The following is a 19,657-nucleotide window of genomic DNA, read 5'->3' as shown; positions in this document are numbered from 1 at the left end:
GTGTCCAAGTCCTGAGATAACTTACTCTCCCCATTTATGTAATTTCCACTTCCCTTTATTCTCTGTACCAGAGAATAGCCAACACCACAATGCTCTCAGTGTCCAAGATAAAACCATAAGTCTGCCCAGATTTCCTTCCCTCTCTTACCCAGATCCCATACTGAACTCCAATGCATTTCCAGCAGTCATGTCTTGAAATCAGGGGTAAAACCTGGCCCTCTCTGGGCTCCCAGTTCTCTTTCACCTGGCACAGTTCCTGGCTCCAGCTCCCATGCCTGCTCCACCCTGATATCCACCTGTTCACCCCCTCAGCTCCTGCCAGAATTTGTTTACATCTTACAGAATAAGATTCTATCCTACAGAATAAAATCATATTCCACCAAAAGCCCTTTGGGACACACTTCCTGTCTCCCTGGCCAGACTTCCCACTTCTATTCCTCTGCACCACTAACACCTTGTTCTTTATCCTCGTGCAGCGCTGAGCCATTGAAAGGGCAGCATAAACATCCTGCTCCTTCCACCTCCATGCTTTTACACGTGCAAGGCCCTGTGCCCAGAATATCCACTTCCTGATTGCTAGACAACTTACAACTCATCCTTCAGGCCTCAGATCAAATATTTAACTCCCTGAGCCTTCCCTGACTCCCCAAGAGAGACCTAAATACTCCTTCACACTATTAATGCTTCTGTGATTGTCTTATCACTGTCTGCATGTCTATCTCTCTACTAAACTGGAAGTTTCTAAAATGCAAACTGATTAAAAGTCAAGGTCTTTTCAACTTTGGGACCCCAGTACCAAACATAAGGCCAGGAAAATAGTAGGCATCTAACAAATGCTAAAGGGACAGGCAGAACGCCTGAATGGATTTGCTTCATGTTATTCCGTAAAGCAGAGCTCTTGTGCGCTGCTCCTATGAAATACACCCCAGAGATATTCAAAAGACACTGTAAATTCTTAGCAAAACAAAAACAAAGAAAAAACACCAACTTATTCTTCAACATACCAGGCAGTAAATTACTCCAAATTAAAACACATGTGAATACTTCATTCAAAAAAGTTAAACAATTCATCAGATTAGCCTAAACAGAGGGACAAACCTCAGTCTACAATGATAGGGCTCACAAGGTCAGAGATCATGAACTAATTAGTTAAAAGAAATTTTGAGGAAGCCCTAGTAAAGCAGCAGGATGCCTGGTCAATTACCAGATAAAAGAAATGATGTGAAATCTCTTTAAAGTTAATTAGATATTCTCCAAGATTTCTGATCCTCTGATCTGATACCTGAGCTGTGCTTTGTCCTGAAAGGATCCTGAGAAAACAACTGTGCCATTACATCAGCAAATATTACAGTGAGTTCCCAGCACCTGGAAGGGTGCCACCTGCTATAGCCATACAGCAGCAGACCGAGTTTAATCTGTACTCTGGAAGTGCGTTAGCCCAGTGTTGCTTTAATCAACCTCAACCAGGTAAAGGATAATCAGCAGCAACTGAGGGAAGGATGGCTCTGACGCACTGTATTCCCTTCAGCATTGGGAAACTAGGAGAGTGTTTGGGACATAGCCATAGGTGTACAGCATTGAACTACACTGAATTTAACTGGTGGGCTAGGTAATAATGAGACTGTATATTCTCCTCATTTTTCAAAGAAGAACCATAACTAAGAGTTCACTGCAAACATGATTTAGGTGATTGATGAGCTTACCACAGAGATTACCTTCCTTGAGTATGAGCTCAGTCCACAGATCCCATTACTATCTGGGATTTTTAAGAGCTTCTGTTTGTTGTGTGTATGAATCTATTTCAATTTTCCTATCTTGCAATCATCTTTCCTGTCACCTTGAAATATACGATGTATTTTGTCCATAATTCAAGTCTTTCTCTCATTTTGAATCTGATGGTAAATTTCATCTAGCCACTGACTATGTACATGTTTATAATATCTCTTGTCTTACTGACTTTAATTGATGGTTAAATCTTTTATTTATCATCTGTGTATTTTCTCAATTTTTAAAAGTCAGTGAATATAGTATACAACCAGGTACTTAAGTGTTCGCTGATCTGACCATTGTCTAAGCACTACTGAATTAATGAAAGGATTTCATATTCTGACAATGCCTCAACAAGCAGCAAGCAATATAATGAAAAAGAGTTCTATACCAGCAGCTACAGATCCTGGACTCCAGTCCTAGCACAGCTAATAACTGTGTCTGAGAATGATATCAAGGCACTTGACATCACTATGAAAATCCCCAGCTATGTTGTCACCTGGTAAAACCGAAATAAATGTGCTGCTATGAAAATCTAAACTCATAACCGGTGAGACTGTATGTGAAAAGGCAAAGCTCTAAATAAGTATATAAGCATTAATAAGTAGTGTGGGGTATCATGTGGTATTACCACTAACACCAGTAATACATGCTCTCTATTAAGGCTCAACACAATAAATTATGACAGGGATGCATACAATCATTTCTCTTGTCAGTCAAATATGAGAGTTCCAGCCTTTGGGATACTTAGCCTAAGAATATTATAAAAATGAAAGTATTGCCACAGTCCTGCTAAAAACAGGTTTTTGATACTCTGGGATTACACAGGATGTTGCTTTTTTAACCTAAATTTTATTGACCAACTGTAAACAAAGATTAAAAAATAATAATTTTTTGGAAACACATTCGGTCATTATTTCTCAGCCTGTCTTCCACTTGTGAAACCAACCTTCAATAACTTATTTTTCCAAGTGGCTTAAAAATCAATGCTTACTGTCTGTATATGTTACCTTTGATTTAAAAATGTAACTTTTAGCCTAAAAACTGATAACTCCTTAATTGTCTAGGCAACTAAGCCATCCTTCCATGAACCCACCAATAACATCATTCCCTCTAGTAAAGAAACTGTGCAAAAACTAATGTGGAGGGAGAAAAAAAAAAATCAAGCTGATCAATTCAAGTCACCGGATAGGATAAGTGAGAGAAAGTCATGTTTTTCAGAAAGATGTATTCACAGAATCTGAAAATAAATTTTAAAATTAATGTACCGGACCATACTGCCAGCCAAGTTCAATTTTATTCATAACCCAGAGTTCATGGATATTCTCTGCCAGTTTTTCTCTTATTCTCTCTAGGTGAGGAGGCAACACAATCTAGAGTTTAAAAAAAGAAAAGGAAAGCACAAATTAGGAACAAATTCAATAAAACAGCTGTTCATTGTCCTTAGTGTGCACTGAACTAAATAAAACTCTCTTGTAAACCATTAAAATGCAATAATATAAATACTTTCTAAGCCATCTATTGTAATGCAGTTATAAAAATATAACTAGTTATCTAAATACCCTGAAGATAAATTTTGGGACTTTCTTAGCATAGGTTTCCAAGTGAATTTATGAAAAAAACTCAGCAATAAAGAAAACAAGAGTATTGGTGCGAACAGCCACCATTAAAAGATGTGTTGACAGAGGAGGTGCCAAAATGGCGGCATGAGTAGGGCAGCGGAAATCTCCTCCCAAAACCATATATATTTTTGAAAATACAACAAATACAACTATTCCTAAAAGAGAGACCAGAAGATGCAGGACAACAGTCAGGCTACATCTACATCTGTGAGAACCCAGCACTTCACAAAGGTGGTAAGATACAAGCTGCAGCACAGTTGGAACTGAGTGCTACCCCTAACCCAGCTCCCCAGAAAGAGGACAGGAGTCGGAGAAGGGAGGGAGAGGGAGCCCAGGACTGCTAAATAGCCAGCCCTAGTCATCTGCAACAGGAGCACAGACACACAGTGCGTAGTGTGCTAGATATTAGGGAACCGGAACAGTAAAACCTGTGAGCAGGTTCCCACAGCCTGTGCCCCTGGGACAAAAGAAAAGCGAGTGGTTTTTGAAAGTCTTAAAGGAACAGGAGCCTCACAGCTGGATGGAAGCATCCCGGCACACTCAGCCGAGCAGCAGGGAATCCCGGAGAACTCTGGGCGCCCTAAACCCCGGGGGGCAGCACAGCTCTGAGGACCCTCACAGCGATAAACAGACTCCTGCCCATTCCCCCTCCAGCATGGCACTGCAATAGCAGAGCAGCAGCCTGAGACCAGCCACACCCACAGCAGTGGTGCAGAGCTTCCTCCACAGCGGCCCCAGGTAAGAATTAGAGACTCCATCTGAACGGAGCTGCCCAGCACAAGCCGCTAGGGGTTGCCATTCTCCCAGTAGAGGAAGGTGAGGAGCAAGCAGGAAGGGACTTTGTTCCCCCAGCTGACACATATGCCAACTGTCCATAACTACCTCTATCACCATGAAAAACCAGAAGAATTTGATACAGACCAGAATAATCCAAACATCCACTGAGAAGGAACCTGGGGAGACAGATTTAACCAATCTTCCTGAAAAAGAATACAAAATAAAGGTCATAACCATGCTGATGGACCTGCAGAGAAATATGCAAGAGCTAAGGAGGGAGAATACAGAAATAAAACAATCTCTGGAAGGACTTAAAAGCAGAATGGACGAGGTACAAGAGGCCGTTAAAGGAAGAGAAATCAGAGAACAATACCACAGAGAAGCTAACACAAAGAAAAATAAAAGGATCTCCAGGAATGAAAGAATATTAAGAGAAATGTGTGACCAATCCACATGGAAAAATATTTGCATTATTGGGGTACCAGAAGAAGAAGAGAGAGAAAAAGGGATAGAAAGTGTATTTGAAATAATTGCAGAAAACTTCCCCAAACTGGGGGAAGAAATAGTTGCTCAAACCACAGAAGCACACAGAACTCCCAACAGAAGGAACGCAAGGAGGACAACACCAAGACAAATAATAATTAAAATGGCAAAGATCAACAACAAGGACAGAGAGAGAAAAAAGGTCACCTACAAAAGAAACCCAACAGGCTATCATCAGACTTCTCAACAGAAACTTTACAGGCTAGAAGAGAATGGCATGATATATGTAATGCAATGAAACAGAAGGGCCTTGAACCAAGAATGCTGTATCCAGTATGATTATCATTTAAATATGAAGGAGGGATTAAACAATTCCCAGATAAGCAAAAGCTGAGGGAATTTGCCTCCCACAAACCACCTCTACAGGGTATTTTAGAGGGACTGCTCTAGATGGAATCACTCCTAAGGCCAAATAGATGTCACCAGAAAAAATAAAATCACAGCAAAGAAAGCAGAACAATCAAATACTAACTAAAGGCAAAAAAATAAAATCAACTACCCACAAAAGCAGTCAAAGGAAACACATAAGAGCACAAAATAAAACACCTAACAATTAAAGAATGGATGAGGAAGAATAAGAAAGGAGAGAAATAAAGAATCATCAGACAGTGTTTATAATAGCTCAATAAGCGAGTTAAGTTAGACAGTAAGATAGTAAAGAAGCTAACCTTGAACTTTTGGTAACCACCAACCTAAAGCCTGCAATGGCAATAAGTACATATCTTTCAATAATCACCCTAAATGTAAATGGACTGAAAGCACCAATCAAAAGACACAGAGTAATAGAATGGATAAAAAAGCAAGACCCATCTATATGCTGCTTACAAGAGACTCACATCAAACCCAAAGACATGCACAGACTAAAAGTCAAGGGATGGAAAAAAGATATTCCATGTAAACAACAGGGAGAAAAAAGCAGGTGTTGCAGTACTAGTATCAGACAAAATAGACTTCAAAACAAAGTAAGTCAGAAGAGATTAAGAAGGACATTACATAATGATAAAGGGGTCAATCCAACAAGAGGATATAACCATTATAAATATATATGCACCCAATACAGGAACACCAACATATGTGAAACAAATACTAACAGAATTAAAGGAGGCAATAGAATACAATGCATTTATTTTAGGAGACTTCAACACACCACCAACTCACTCCAAAGGACAGATCCACCAGACAGAAAATAAGTAAGGACACAGAGGCAATGAACAACACATTAGATCAGATGGTCCTAATAGACATCTATAGAACTCTACACCCAAAAGCAATAGGATACACATTCTTCTCATGTGCACATGGAACACTCTCCAGAATAGATGACATACTAGGCCACAAAAGAGCCTCAGTAAATTCAAAAAGACTGAAATTCTACCAAACAACTTCTCAGACCACAAAGATATAAAAATAGAAATAAACTGTACAAAGAAAGCAAAAATGTTCACAAACACATGGAGGATTAACAACATGCTCCTAAATAATCAATGGATCAATGACCAAATCAAAATAGAGATCAAAAAATACATAGAAACAAATGACAACAACACAAAGCCCCAACTTCTGTGGGACACAGTGAAAGCAGTTTAAAGGGGAAAGTATAGAGCAATCCAGGCATATTTAAAGAAGGAAGAACAATCCCAAATGAATAGTCTAAAGACACAATTATCGAAATTGGAAAAAGAAGAACAAATGAGGCCTAAAATCAGCAGAAGGAGGGACATAATAAAGATCAGAGAAGAAATAAATAAAATTGTGAATAAAACAATGGAAAAAATCAATGAAATCAAGAGCTGGTTCTTTGAGAAAATAAACAAAATAGATAGGCCCCTAGCCAGACTTATAAAAAGAAAAAGAGAATCAACACACATCAACAGAATCAGAAATCAGAACGGAAAAATCACGACAGACCCCACAAAATACAAAGAATTATTAGAGAATACTACAAAAAACTATATGCTAACAAGCTGGAAAATCTTGAAGAAATGGACAACTCCCAAGAAAAATACAACCTTCCAAGACAGACCAAGGAAGAAACAGATAATCTAAACAGACCATTTAACAGCAACGAAATTGAAGTGGTAATCAAAAAACTACCCAAGAGCAAAACTCCCAGGCCATATGGATTTACTGCAGAGTTTTATAAGACATACAGAGAAGACATAATGCCCATTCTCCTTAAAGTTTTCGAAAAATTAGAAGAGAAGGGAACACTTCCAAACTCATTCTATGAAGCCAGTATCACTTTAATACCAAACCCAGGCAAAGACACCACAAAAAAATAAAATTACAAACCAATATCCCTGATGAATGTAGATGCAAAAATACTCAACAAAATATTAGCAAATCGAATTCAAAAATACTTCAAAAGGATCATACACCATGACCAAGTGGGATTCATCCCAAGGATGCAAGGATGGTACAACATTCGAAAATCCATCAACATCATCCACCACATCAACAAAAAGAAGGACAAAACTCACATGATCATCTCCATAGATGCTGAAAAAACATTTGAAAAAGTTCAACATCCATTCATGATAAAAAATCTCAACAAAATACAGAGCAAGTATTACAGAGCAAGTACCTCAACATAATAAAGGCCATATTTGAAAAACCCACAGCCAACATCATACTGAACAGCGAGAAACTGAAAGCATTTCCTCTAAGATTGGGAACAAGATGGGGATGCCCACTCTCCTCACTGTTATTCAGCATAGTACTGGAGGTCCTAGCCACGGCAATTAGACAAAACAAAGAAATACAAGGAATCCAGATTGGTAAAGAAGAAGTCAAACTGTCACTATTTGCAGATGATACTGTACATAAAAAATCCTAAAGACTCCACTCCAAAACTACTAGAACTAATAACAGAATACAGCAAAATTATAGGATACAAAATTAATACACAGAAATCTGAGGCTTTCGTATACACTAACAATGAACTAATAGAAAGAGAAATCAGGAAAACAATTCAATTCACAATTGCATCAAAAAGAATAAAATATCTAGGAATAAACCTAACCAAGGAAGTGAATGACCTATACCCCAAAAACCAGAAGACAGTCTTAAGAGAAATTAAAGAGGTCACTAACAAATGGAAACTCATCCCATGCTCCTGGCTAGGAAAAATTAATATTGTCAAAATGGCCATCTTTCCGAAAGCAATCTACAGATTCAATGCAATCCATATCAAATTACCAAGAGTATTCTTCAACAAACTGGAATAAATAGTTATAAAATTCATATGGATCCACCAAAGACCCCGAATAGCCAAAGCAATCCTGAGAAGGAAGAATAAAGTTGGGGGGATCTCGCTCCCCAACTTCAAGCTCTACTACAAAGCCATAGTAATCAAGACAGTTTGGTACTGGCACAAGAACAGAGCCACAGACCAATGGAACAGAATAGAGTCTCCAGACATTAACCCAATTATATGGTCAATTAATATATGATAAAGGAGCCATGGACACACAATGGGGAAATGACAGCCTCTTCAGCAGCTGGTGTTGGCAAAACTGGACAGCTACATGTAAGAGAATGAAACTGGATCATTGTCTAACCCCATACACAAAAGTAAATTTGAAATGGATCAAAGACCTGAATGTAAGTCATGAAATCATAAAACTCTTAGAAAAAAACATAGGCAAAAATCTCTTGGACATAAACATGAGTGACTTCTTCATGAACATGTCACCCCGGGCAAGGGAAACAAATGCAAAATGAACAAGTGGAACTATATCAAACTGAAAAGCTTCTGTACAGCAAAGGACACCATCAACAGAACAAAAAGGTATCCTACAGTATGGGATAATATATTCATAAATGACAGAGCTGATAAAGGGCTGACATCCAAAATATATAAAGAGCTCACACACCTCCAGAAACAAAAAGCTAATAATCCAATTAAAAAATGGGCAGAGGAGCTGAACAGACAGTTCTCCAAAGAAGAAATTCAGATGGCCAACAGACACATGAAAGGATGCTCCACATCGCTTGTCATCAGAGAAATGCAAATTAAAACCACAATAAGATATCACCTCACACCAGTAAGGATCGCCACCATCCAAAAGACAGACAACAACACATGTTGGCTAGGATGTGTTGAAAGGAGAACCCTCCTACACTGCTGGTGGGAATGTAAATTAGTTCAACCATTGTGGAAAGTAGTATGGAGGTTCTTCAAAATGCTTAAAATAGCATTTGACCCAGGAATCCCACTTCTAGGAATTTACCCTAAGAATGCAGCAGCCCAGTTTGAAAAAGACAGATGCACCCCTATGTTTATCGCAGCACTATTTACAATAGCCAAGAAATGGAAGCAACCTAAGTGTCCATCAGTAGATGAATGGATAAAGAAGATGTGGTACATATACACAATGGAATATTATTCAGCCATAAGAAGAAAACAAATCCTACCATTTGCAACAACATGGATCGAACTAGAGGGTATTATGCTCAGTGAAATAAGCCAGGCAGAGAAAGACAAGTACCAAATGATTTCACTCATATGTAGAATATAAGAACAAAAGAAAAACTGAAGGAACAAAACAGCAGCATAATCACAGAACCCAAGAATGAACTAAGAGTTACCAAAGGGAAAGGGACTGTGGAGGATGGGTGGCAAGAGAGGGAGAAGGGGGGGTAATAAGAAAGGGGGCATTACGATTAGTATGTATAATGTGGGGGGGCACGGGGAGGGCCATACAACACAGAGAAGACAAGTAGTGATTCTACAGCATCTTACTACACTGATGGACAGTGACTAATGGGGTATGTGGGGGGGACTTGGTGAAGGGGGGAGTCTAGTAAACATAATGTTCCCCATGTAATTGTAGATTAATGATACCAAAATTTTTAAAAAAGCTTACAGAAACTAGTATCCAAAAGTTAAAAAAAAAAAAGATGTGTTAACAGATGCTGGATAACTACTGGAGTGCGTGTCATTCAAACAGAGAAATAGTACCAAAGCTTTTAGACCAACCTGGCCAGAATGAAGGCAATTCAGTGTCCAAAGGAAAATCCAATGACTTTTTGAGCCCATTAACTATCTTATTGCAATTATATGTTTTCCTTTAACTCTGCTCTGTTCCTTTTAGGGGTTTCCAAGTGTATCAGCCACCAGGGGAGTCTTTACACATTTCCATTAAAAAGAAGAAGGTGAAATGACCTCTTAATAAAGAACACAACATGGTTTACAAGGTGAAGGGCTGGTTGTTTCCATCTGGTGGTGTTCTCTGTGTCACCACACAACCAAACCCTCCATGGGTAACACCTGTCTACAACGGCCCTCGATGAGGCAGTTTTCTCAGGACACAGGCTTCCTCTCCTCAACACATTGGAGGTCACCTAGGTCTCAGGAAATCCTAAATGTCTTACCACTGCCTAATTCAACTGCCCATTCCAGGCCATTTCTTTCCTCCAATCCTGTTTACTGCTGAAGTTTGGTAGCACTATACACACCCTGCTATCTTGAGACAAGAGAAACAACCACTAAATTTCAGTCATGCACAAAGCTTGTTTATTTTACTATATCATATGAAAGCCAACATGGGGAGATGAGAAACATGATTCGAGGAGTTAAAAACATGTTTGCTCAACAAATGAGGCTTCTGAGGCTTGGTATTAATTCTACTTCAGACTTTAGAAGCAATGCCATTGATCTTTGAAAACAAACTTTGAGTATCTAACACTTAACCATCAATAAAGTAATGTTAATTCACTGCCATGTCAGGATACTCAATTATACATATAAATTGTACTGTTGTAAAATGCATTCTGTGGGTCACAAGCCTCTGCATATCAGAATGGCTGCAATACAGATGGCCGCCCTGAGAGTTTGTCTGGGTACCTGGCTGGTATCCACAGGGATTGGTGTGAAGGCGGCTTGTGTCAGGGAAACTGTGGGGCCCAGTAGATCCCGTGTAGAACTTCTTTCCTGCTTGTATTCTCGGCTATTTTCTACTTTCAACTTTTCTTTTGGCAGAACAGCTTCATAACAAGGTGCATACCCAGGTGGAGGGAGGAATTTAAATTCTCCATGTCTTCCACCAAGCAGAAAGCGTGCCCTATGAAGGATGCATGTCAGGGTCAGTCAGTCATATTTCTAGTGTACAAAAATGTTTCATAACCAACAAAACACAAGGAAGGAATTATTAGCACAAAATTAAGTTTATCAGATGCACATTCCCTCCCACTGGGTACCATCATAATGTGGGCACCTTAGAGTCTAGGAGCCTCGAGTCAGAAAGGTAAAATATGATCAGAAGAGAAAACCTGATTAAATGATGTTAATGGGGAACAGAAAATGTATCCCTCATTGGAGAAATAACAAAAACACATACATCAAATTCCTATGTCAATGAAATACCTGTCTGTAGTAATTGCTCATTTAATGTCTCAAAGTGATAATCAACAGAGAAAAAACAGACATTATCTAAATATCTATGTATTTAAAATTACAGACAAAGGATGATAAAAAGAAAAAAGTTACTTTCCCAGTGAAACCCTTAAAGGGAACTCAAATGGTGCTTCCATTTGCTGAAGAAAGAAGGAAACCTTATTTCTTATTCTTATAGCATTTGCTGAAGAAAGAAAATAACCTTCTTATTTAACAATAGCAAAAAACTTACTTAAAATTTTTATACATCATACTCATTTAATTAAAAATGATTTAATCTGAGTTCCACTGAACAATGCTCTTTGAAACATAGCTAAATGATGTTGATTTCTTGGGGCTGTCAGCTTACAAAAATAAATGCAAGTTTCCATTTTCCTTGTAATCCTTCTTCCAATTTGTGTTTCAATGTCAGGCCAAAAATATATAAAAGGTAATAAAATTAAATTAAAAGCAAAAACAGAAAGTGAGGAAAACAAAAGCTTTAAAACATTCCAGAAGCAAACAGAAATATAATTTGCATAAATATACCAGAAAAGGTCATTGGTATATGGATAGCTAATATTTCATGATTACCATCCTTTTTTCAGTATAGTGCTTTTTAACTATGAATTATTCCTGTGAGAGGAATTATAATGAAAAGAATAACCAAAATAAATTGTGGTCTTGTACCAATGAGCCATTCTCCTTAAGTAGATGTATATGATATATTAATAAGCAACAGCCTGACCCCTTATCACAACAGCCCATTACTTATTAAAGTTACCTTTGCAGAACTCCAAATTACCATTTTAATTTCTCTATCCATCTAGTAATATCAAAAAAACAAAAAGTTAGATGGAATCACTTAACCCAGCTGATTATAGGCAAATAGTTTACTGGGGTACCAGGTAGAGAGTAGTAGGGAAAGAAGCTTATCCTGGCTTGATCAACCAAAAATATGTTTAGTTCCTGCAGAAATAAGGGCATCTGGAGTAGGGAACATGATGAAAAGGAAGAAAACGAATGAAAATGAAAATAAGTGGTCATTTTTATGCAATATTATTCATTTCCTCTTATTCAATAAAAAAGTGAACTCAATTGGACTGGAAATATATTAGGACTCTGGTTTGCAGATGAGTTAGTTGACTGCCCATATCAAAATGATAGAATAGGTGGACAAGGCATTCAGGCCCCCAAGATCCCCTCTGTGGGTTAACGTTACCTCTTCCTTCAAGGAACAGGCAAAATGCCCTGTGGGCAGATGCCGGGGAGTGAGAGAGAGAAGGTGAGCGAAGCAGGGGTGATGGCAGGGCACAGTCTTCTGGGAAAGCATGAGAAGTGAGAAGGGAAACCGACCACAGGACAGAGAAATACTAACTTTATTCCTGCAGAGAAACTAACGACTGGAAAGAAGAGGCCATCAATGTTGAAATTCTCAAACATTCCTTGAACAGGCTGTCCATTAATTCGGAAGGAGATGCTGGGGGCACTTAGATCCAAACAGCAACTGATGACATCATCAGTTCTCAGTAGATGCTGGTTTGGTGAGCTCACAGTACGAGCGATGCAACCTGTGAGGAAACAGGAAGGAGGGTAATGGATCTTCTCAGAAAATCACCTTCACGGCCAAAGTCAAAGGCTTAAGCAGGCAGTGAGAAACCAATGCACAACACTGATAGAGAATGAATCTTGAGTGAATATAAATGTCACTTAGATGTTAAGTCCTTTGTCAAAAAAGTGTTGCTTTTTGGAACCATACTGCTGTTCATGTTTGTTGTAAAATGGACCTTCTCAAATGCAAAGATTTCTGCATGTGGATGGCATCTGATGCAGCAAATCCTCTTATAGCTGATATGATATGATGATGTCAGAGGAAAAGCTCCAGGGAAAGCGTGAAGGTCAAGTAACTTCTTTACCACCTACTTTTCATGTGACCATCAGCTAATTACTTAACCTCTCTAAACCCTGATTTCTTATACACTGAACACCATCACCTTGTAGAGCTGTTAGGTTTAAATTAATGGTTTAAAAGAACACAAAGTCTCAGACACAGCAGGTATTTCATGTCAGTCCCTTTTTTTAAATACTAAGCCCTGTTTGTTTTATAAAATAAAAATATATAAGGAAAATGAAAGCAGCAAATGTGATCATTTGTCCATTGTTTATTGAGAAACACATAGAGGACAATTGATACGTTGTTGATTTTACTATTTCTTTCTTTTTTTCTTTTCTTTGTTTTTATTTTACGATTTATTTTGCACAAGATCTTGGTTGACTTCTTAAGCACAGCAGGAGATAAACTGAGGCATGAAAATGGTGTTTGATAAAAGTCATTTCTGCCACAGCTTATGCCCTTCCGGGCTATGTCAGGATTCCTTTGCTAATTAGTTTCATGGTCACACAGGAAAACAAGAAGGTAAGGTTCTCTCAAATACATATGCTCACAAAGGCAAACATATAAAATTTCTCAATTTGGGCAAAGATAAAAATAGATCTCATGATACAAGGTTTGCATTTTTTATAACACTTTTTTGAAAATTTCCAGCATGCCAAGATTTTTGCCAATAGCATATTTGAAATGCCACCAGGAGAGCATATCTACTTTTGAAAACAAGGACTTTTTTTATTTCACAACTATTTAAAAATGCAAGCAATAAATTCATCATCAAGTGGTTCCTCTAGAATGCCCTAACTATAGTAAAAAAAAAATCATGTAATTGCAATGTAACTTGCAGAAAAAAGTCTGTAGCTTTGTTTGTATCAAGATCTGTAGCTGATAAAAATGTTATTACATAGTTATTTACTATAAGCCAAACATATTGCTCAGTCTGAGGGATATTATTACAATAATGGTAGTGCTAATGGCTGCTATGGTAAACCACTTTGCAATGCCTGGAACACACAGGTAAGATAGATTTCATCACTAGAGAACAACCTAAGGTCCACAGTTTGAACAGCAATCACATTGCTGGATCCACTTCGAAGCATTTTCTGGCTCTATTTATATAAACTTATCAAATTCATATGAGAACTACCTTCCTGTTCTCTGCATTGGCCAGAAAGGAAGACAGCAGCAATCTGACATACTGATCCTGGATTAGATGCATGGACCCATCTTTCTCCTGTACCATTCTATGGCACTCCTCCATACTTCTATATTTAAATTCTCTAAAAGCACACTTTTGGCCTCTACAAACACTTGGCACCTGACGTTCAAAATCCAATTCTGCATTCACAGAATTCACCATCTGCAATCATTGCAGCAACATGGTGTCAAGTTTAAATTGAAAAGAATAAATTAAGACAAAGCTCAAAACTCTTGCTGATGAGCCAAATTCTGGTTCCAAGGAACATCTCCACTCTCCAGTTACAAGCAGTTAAGTGGTAAAGCAGGTGTTCTACCCAGAAATCTCAGATATTAGATACTTTAAATTCTGCTTATCTATTCAAAAGGAAAGGAATAGGAGAGTGACCCCAAAATGATCTGAATTACTATGAATTTGACCTTGGTAAATCAATCAGAAGCCCATTAATTTAGACTGTCTTTGTTGACTACAAATCTAAAATTAGCAAAGCATTTAATAGATCCCAGTGGCTTTAGAGAATATACCTTTCAACTAGAGGCATCGTTTTCTTGCCATTAAAAAAAGAAGGTTGCATAATTTCTCTGGATATCAAGTTTCAAGATGACTTCCTCCTGAAATTCCACAACCAGTCCTCCTTTCTATGGCATGCTCATAGAGTCACTGAAAATTTTTGTTGTGGTTCTTACCATTCTTTTTAACAGTTGCTTTGTAATGAAAGGTAGAATACATACAGTTCAATTCCATAAGCCCTAGGTTCTTTCTGTGTGTTGAAAGAAAAAGCTTCAAACTAAAGGCAAACATGAAAATAGTGAAGCAATGGTGTATGGATAAAATAATTATAAATAACTCAGCATTGTTTTACCAGACTAATTTTCCCCATAATCTCTACATAATGGGAAAACAAGGTAAAATGTTGCCCTCATTCACTTGCAATCCCATTTCATGGCAAGTGATGCTAGGAGGTAATGAGAAAGGATGATAATATGTGAAGGATGAGAGTTAAAATGTGGTATAAAATAGACATTAACCCTCTTTTATGTTTGTTAGGTCTTCTGAAGTTACTGCTCTTTGCCTTTGTTCAGTCAGTAGGAAAATTTCACTAGGCATTTAACACGCATTGTGACTATAGTTTGACCAACACCATATACTTGTGTATAAGACATGCCACCCGGCTGCCAGGGCCCCAACTGTTAGAGAAGGCAGTTAGACATAAGCAGGAGGAAGGGGCCAGCCTATCACCAGGAAGGCTCCTTCCCAGCCAATCCCTAAGCCCTCCTTAGTTCCCAATTTCCACAGTCAAAGACACCTAGCTTATCAGGAGGCTCAAATGGTCAAGGACACCTGGACTGTCAAGAAGCCCAGGACCACAGGGGCTTCTCTAATGACAGGGCATAAACGAGGTCTGAAGACCTTATCTGACAGTAACCCTATCTCATTAAAATAACATCTAAATATAAAGAGAATTGTGGTTTCAGCCCCGCTGTGGGCCTCCTTTAGGTACTTATGGGTAAGGTGCCTGTGCGCTGAGAGTAAGGTTATATATAAGCTAGAGCTGTCAATCAACCTGTCAATCAAAAGACAAAAGATGCAGGGTAGGACTTTCCACCATCTTAAGAAAAAAATAAAACCAACCCAACCCGAATAGAGGGGCTGCCTACGGTTTCCAGACACCTTGCTCTCCTGTCTCGAGAGTGTACTTTCGCTTTTACCCAATAAATTCCTCGCTGCTTTTTCTTGCTATCTGTCTTCCAAATGTATTCTTTACTTCAAGAAGACATGAATTGGGGAAACAAAACATGTTCCACTGGGAATGCAATTCGTGCCCCAGTGGTTAAATGAAATGTTCAAAATACAGCTTCATCTCTTTCAGACCACTGAGCAATTAGCATTGAATAAAGGAAAAGTTCAGTAAATATGATTGCCAGATACAACTACATGCAACTACATGGAGCGCTTTTATTTACAATTACCATAAACTCAGATTCAATTTCGTTTAATTTTTAAATTTCCTTTCATGTTATTAGACCTATAAAGCATCAATAAATGAATATCACTTACACCTGTAAGAGACAAATTTCAGCTTTTTATAATGTAAGATAACTGTATTTTCTATAGGCTAAATGTGTTACAAAATAATACGAGAAATATATTTTAAATGCAGCTTTATATATATGTGCAGAATCCAGATTTACTCCAATATCTAATAAACATCTACATAATCAAGAACCAAACTTTTAAATGGAGTCAACCAAAATACACCTTTTCATGAATCAGAGAAAAGTGTCATTTTTAATATATATTACTTATTTTAATATATACTCAACTATGAAAGCTTGTTAGTAGTTGGTAGTGGGTGAAGTGAACTATGCATTTATTTTTAACCAGCTCCACTCTTCTGAAACAAAATGTCTACACCAAAACTGACTCCTCACAGTGCACTTCACAAATTACTGACCGCTGACATTACATCATCTCCCAGGAGGTTGAACTTACTCTGTTTCTTTCAGTTGCTTTCCAGGATTTGTTTTTGGTTCTTTTTTATATTGGGAGTTAAATCTTTACATACATCAATTAAAGTAAGTAGGATACACACAAGCTTTTTGCAGTGGATCGATGAATGAGAATACCACTTTTTAAATATATGGTTCATGGGCATTACAGCCTTTTGGAAATGTACTATAGTAGTAAGTGTCTTCTTTTTCCCCTAAAGAAATTCTCCTTTTTACTTAACATTTTCACTCAACAGTCCAATGTTCAATTTTTGAATAATAAGTGGAATGTGTTTGATAAGCAACAGCAGTAGCTTTCAGAAAACACAGCAAAGGTAAAACATTTCCTTCAAGAACACTGTAAAAGAAAATGGAGAGTACTTGCCTGCCCAGAGATGTAGGCCATCGAATCCATAGGAGAAGAGGTCATCGCCAACACCGTTTCCACCCCACTCTTCCCCTCCTCCGGGGTAGGGAGAATACCCTTCCGTGGAAGCCCAGCCTACTCGCAGGTGAGTCGCCTCAGCTGTTACAAATGGCTCTGTGTGGTCCACCATCAGTTCATAGTACCATTTCTTATACTGAGCAGAGCCTTCACTGACACCCAGAAAAATATTGGGCCTCATGCTTTAAAGAAATAGGAACAGCATGTAAGAAAATCAGAACAAAACTTCCATGCTTTTAATTTACTTCTAACTATTCTGAACATCAGCCCTGCTTCTCTAAGATGTGGTCTATTAAATGCTTCCTTAAACAGTACTAAAACCATGGTGGAGGGTACACACAGCATGAGCCAGCCTTACAGTGAGCATTCAGTGAAGGGTGTTTGCTTTTTGGATTGCTTGGCGACTTCACTCAAGGGTCTATTTGTTTTTTTCTGAATTGCTCTTCAGCATATTTTATATTATCAATTATGTTTCAAGTGAGACACTCAGTATAACAGGGCCTTAGAATTTATGGTGTTATTAACAACCCAGACATGTACATATTTTCCTAAGCTAAGCTTTATGGCACATAGGATATTGATGCTAAAGTAAGACAAGTTGTTAGTGAAGGAAACAAGGCAGTCAGCTGTCTTGTTCTCTATACCTCACTGTGAACAGAAGAACTTCTAGTTCGTTGTATTTAATTGCATTTTATAAGGGGACTTACACTCTATGTTATTACTAGAGATGAGTTAAGGTCTCAGGAAATACCACTCATTGACAGCAGCTCTACTATATAAAGAAACATAAAGGAAGTCTTAAATCAACCTGTTTTAAAAACACAATATAGAAATATACACCAAAACCTATATTTTTGTTTAAAAGAAGATGAATTAGCAAGTATTTCTTGGATAGCTGTGAGATACGGTGCATCAAAGTTATGCCTATCCCATATATTTTCTTAATTATAAGCTATTTTTATTATTATCATGATTATTATTATTTTGTATAAGGAAGGCAACATGACATGGTGGATAAGAGCTCAGTCTCTGGAGTTAGATCTGAGTTCCATTTCTCATTCCCATATTGTAACCTATAAATGTGCATGATGGCGCCTAGTCAAGTTGCTGTACATAATACAGACACAAATGCTGTAGAATATGTGTAAAGAAAGCACTTAGCATTGTGGCTGGCACAGAGTACTCAGTGAATATTTAATGCCTTGGAAGGTAGATCTAATGGAACATTTTTTATAGGTTTTATTGGTTTGTTGTAGAGTTTATCATATTCTTGGCACATCAATTCAATTTTTTTTATTATACATATTGGACACTTAAAAGTTGGTATAGAAGGTTAGTGTTCCTAATTACATTCTAAAAAGGCATGAAACATAATTATATTTAACTATATCCCTTCAACTTGCTCCTGAAGATGTCATTGATAATCCAGCTACGTATCAATGTGAACAAAGCTCTTATACATTTGTTTGTGGTAAATGCATGGTTTGATCAGTTCATCTATTATTATTAATATCCCATCTGATTGGCAGAAAAAAAAACACTATTCACTGGGGAAGTACATAAAAGATCCTAGTAAAACAAATAGACCATATGGTATCTTAGCTACACAGCTGGGACATGAATTTCTTTGCTATGCCACCTATTTGGCAGGTGAATCTACCTGCTGACATGGTTCACAAGGCGTGTCTGCAGTAACAGATCTCGTCCTGGCAGGAGGTTGTCACATATCAGGTGCTGGTTAGAGCGTACTGCTACTCCATGGCAAACACAGAGAGAGCATAAAACATCCAGAACCTGAAAAAAGAGAAATCCACTCAGTGACTCTGATTTCCATTTGATATTCCAGAATCTGCAGCACTTTTCACAAATGCAAACAGGTTCCCACCAGTTATATCTGACCCAGTCATTGAAGCAGAAAAGCAACAGGTCCACTGATTTTACAACTTTTCTGCATACACAAATTGAAAATTGCCCCTTATCCCACTGATGCTACAAATAAACAATAAACAATGATACCTGGTCATAATTAGGAGATGAAAAAACACTCATGAAAGACTCAACACACCTTTTAAAAGTTATCTTATTTTAAAAATATGTTTAAAATCATTCCAGAATTCATTCCTGGCAGGAAAATGGTTCACTTACCTTGTGATTTCTTCCATGCTTGTCTAAAAGTGAGATAATAGATTTAATATGTCCTTCTTTAATAATATTTAGAGCTTCTGGACTTTCTACTAACACACAGTGTAAAACTTCGAGAATACCTAAAAATAAAAGAAAGATTGGGGGGGAAATGCAATTAACCAGTCAACAATGCTCCGTGTCTTCCCTTTTCTGTGTGTGTTCATTCAGGTCAATAGCATTATTATGTGCCCAGTGTGTTTGTCACAGGGCACTGTGATAGGGGACAGTGCGGAAGAGGAGACTGATAACCGAAGATGAAGAGATCAGTTTAATGGCAATAATCAAAAAGTTTGAGGAAAGGGCAAAGGTCCAGTGCTGAGTTGAGTCGGTGAGTAATTCTGCCTGGCCAGAGATATATAAGAAAGCAG

General features: G+C 37.9%; 1 protein-coding gene across 1 annotated transcript in view; it reads right to left on the bottom strand.

Annotated features, from left to right (window-relative positions):
* The window catches only part of RYR2 (ryanodine receptor 2), a 961,351-nt gene that overhangs the window by 352,298 nt on the left and 589,396 nt on the right, over nucleotides 1–19,657 (bottom strand). The window contains exons 18-23 of the mRNA XM_057505755.1: nucleotides 19,251–19,369; nucleotides 18,766–18,899; nucleotides 17,046–17,287; nucleotides 12,464–12,656; nucleotides 10,558–10,774; nucleotides 3,036–3,140 (exon numbers count right to left, since the gene is read on the bottom strand). Coding sequence (XP_057361738.1) covers nucleotides 3,036–3,140; nucleotides 10,558–10,774; nucleotides 12,464–12,656; nucleotides 17,046–17,287; nucleotides 18,766–18,899; nucleotides 19,251–19,369 — 1,010 coding nt within the window. The remainder of the gene's footprint in view (nucleotides 1–3,035; nucleotides 3,141–10,557; nucleotides 10,775–12,463; nucleotides 12,657–17,045; nucleotides 17,288–18,765; nucleotides 18,900–19,250; nucleotides 19,370–19,657) is intronic.

Source organism: Manis pentadactyla, chromosome 8 (assembly GCF_030020395.1).
Source record: "Manis pentadactyla isolate mManPen7 chromosome 8, mManPen7.hap1, whole genome shotgun sequence".
In the NCBI taxonomy this organism is placed as follows: domain Eukaryota; kingdom Metazoa; phylum Chordata; class Mammalia; order Pholidota; family Manidae; genus Manis; species Manis pentadactyla.
This window is presented reverse-complemented; position numbering and strand designations above follow the sequence as displayed.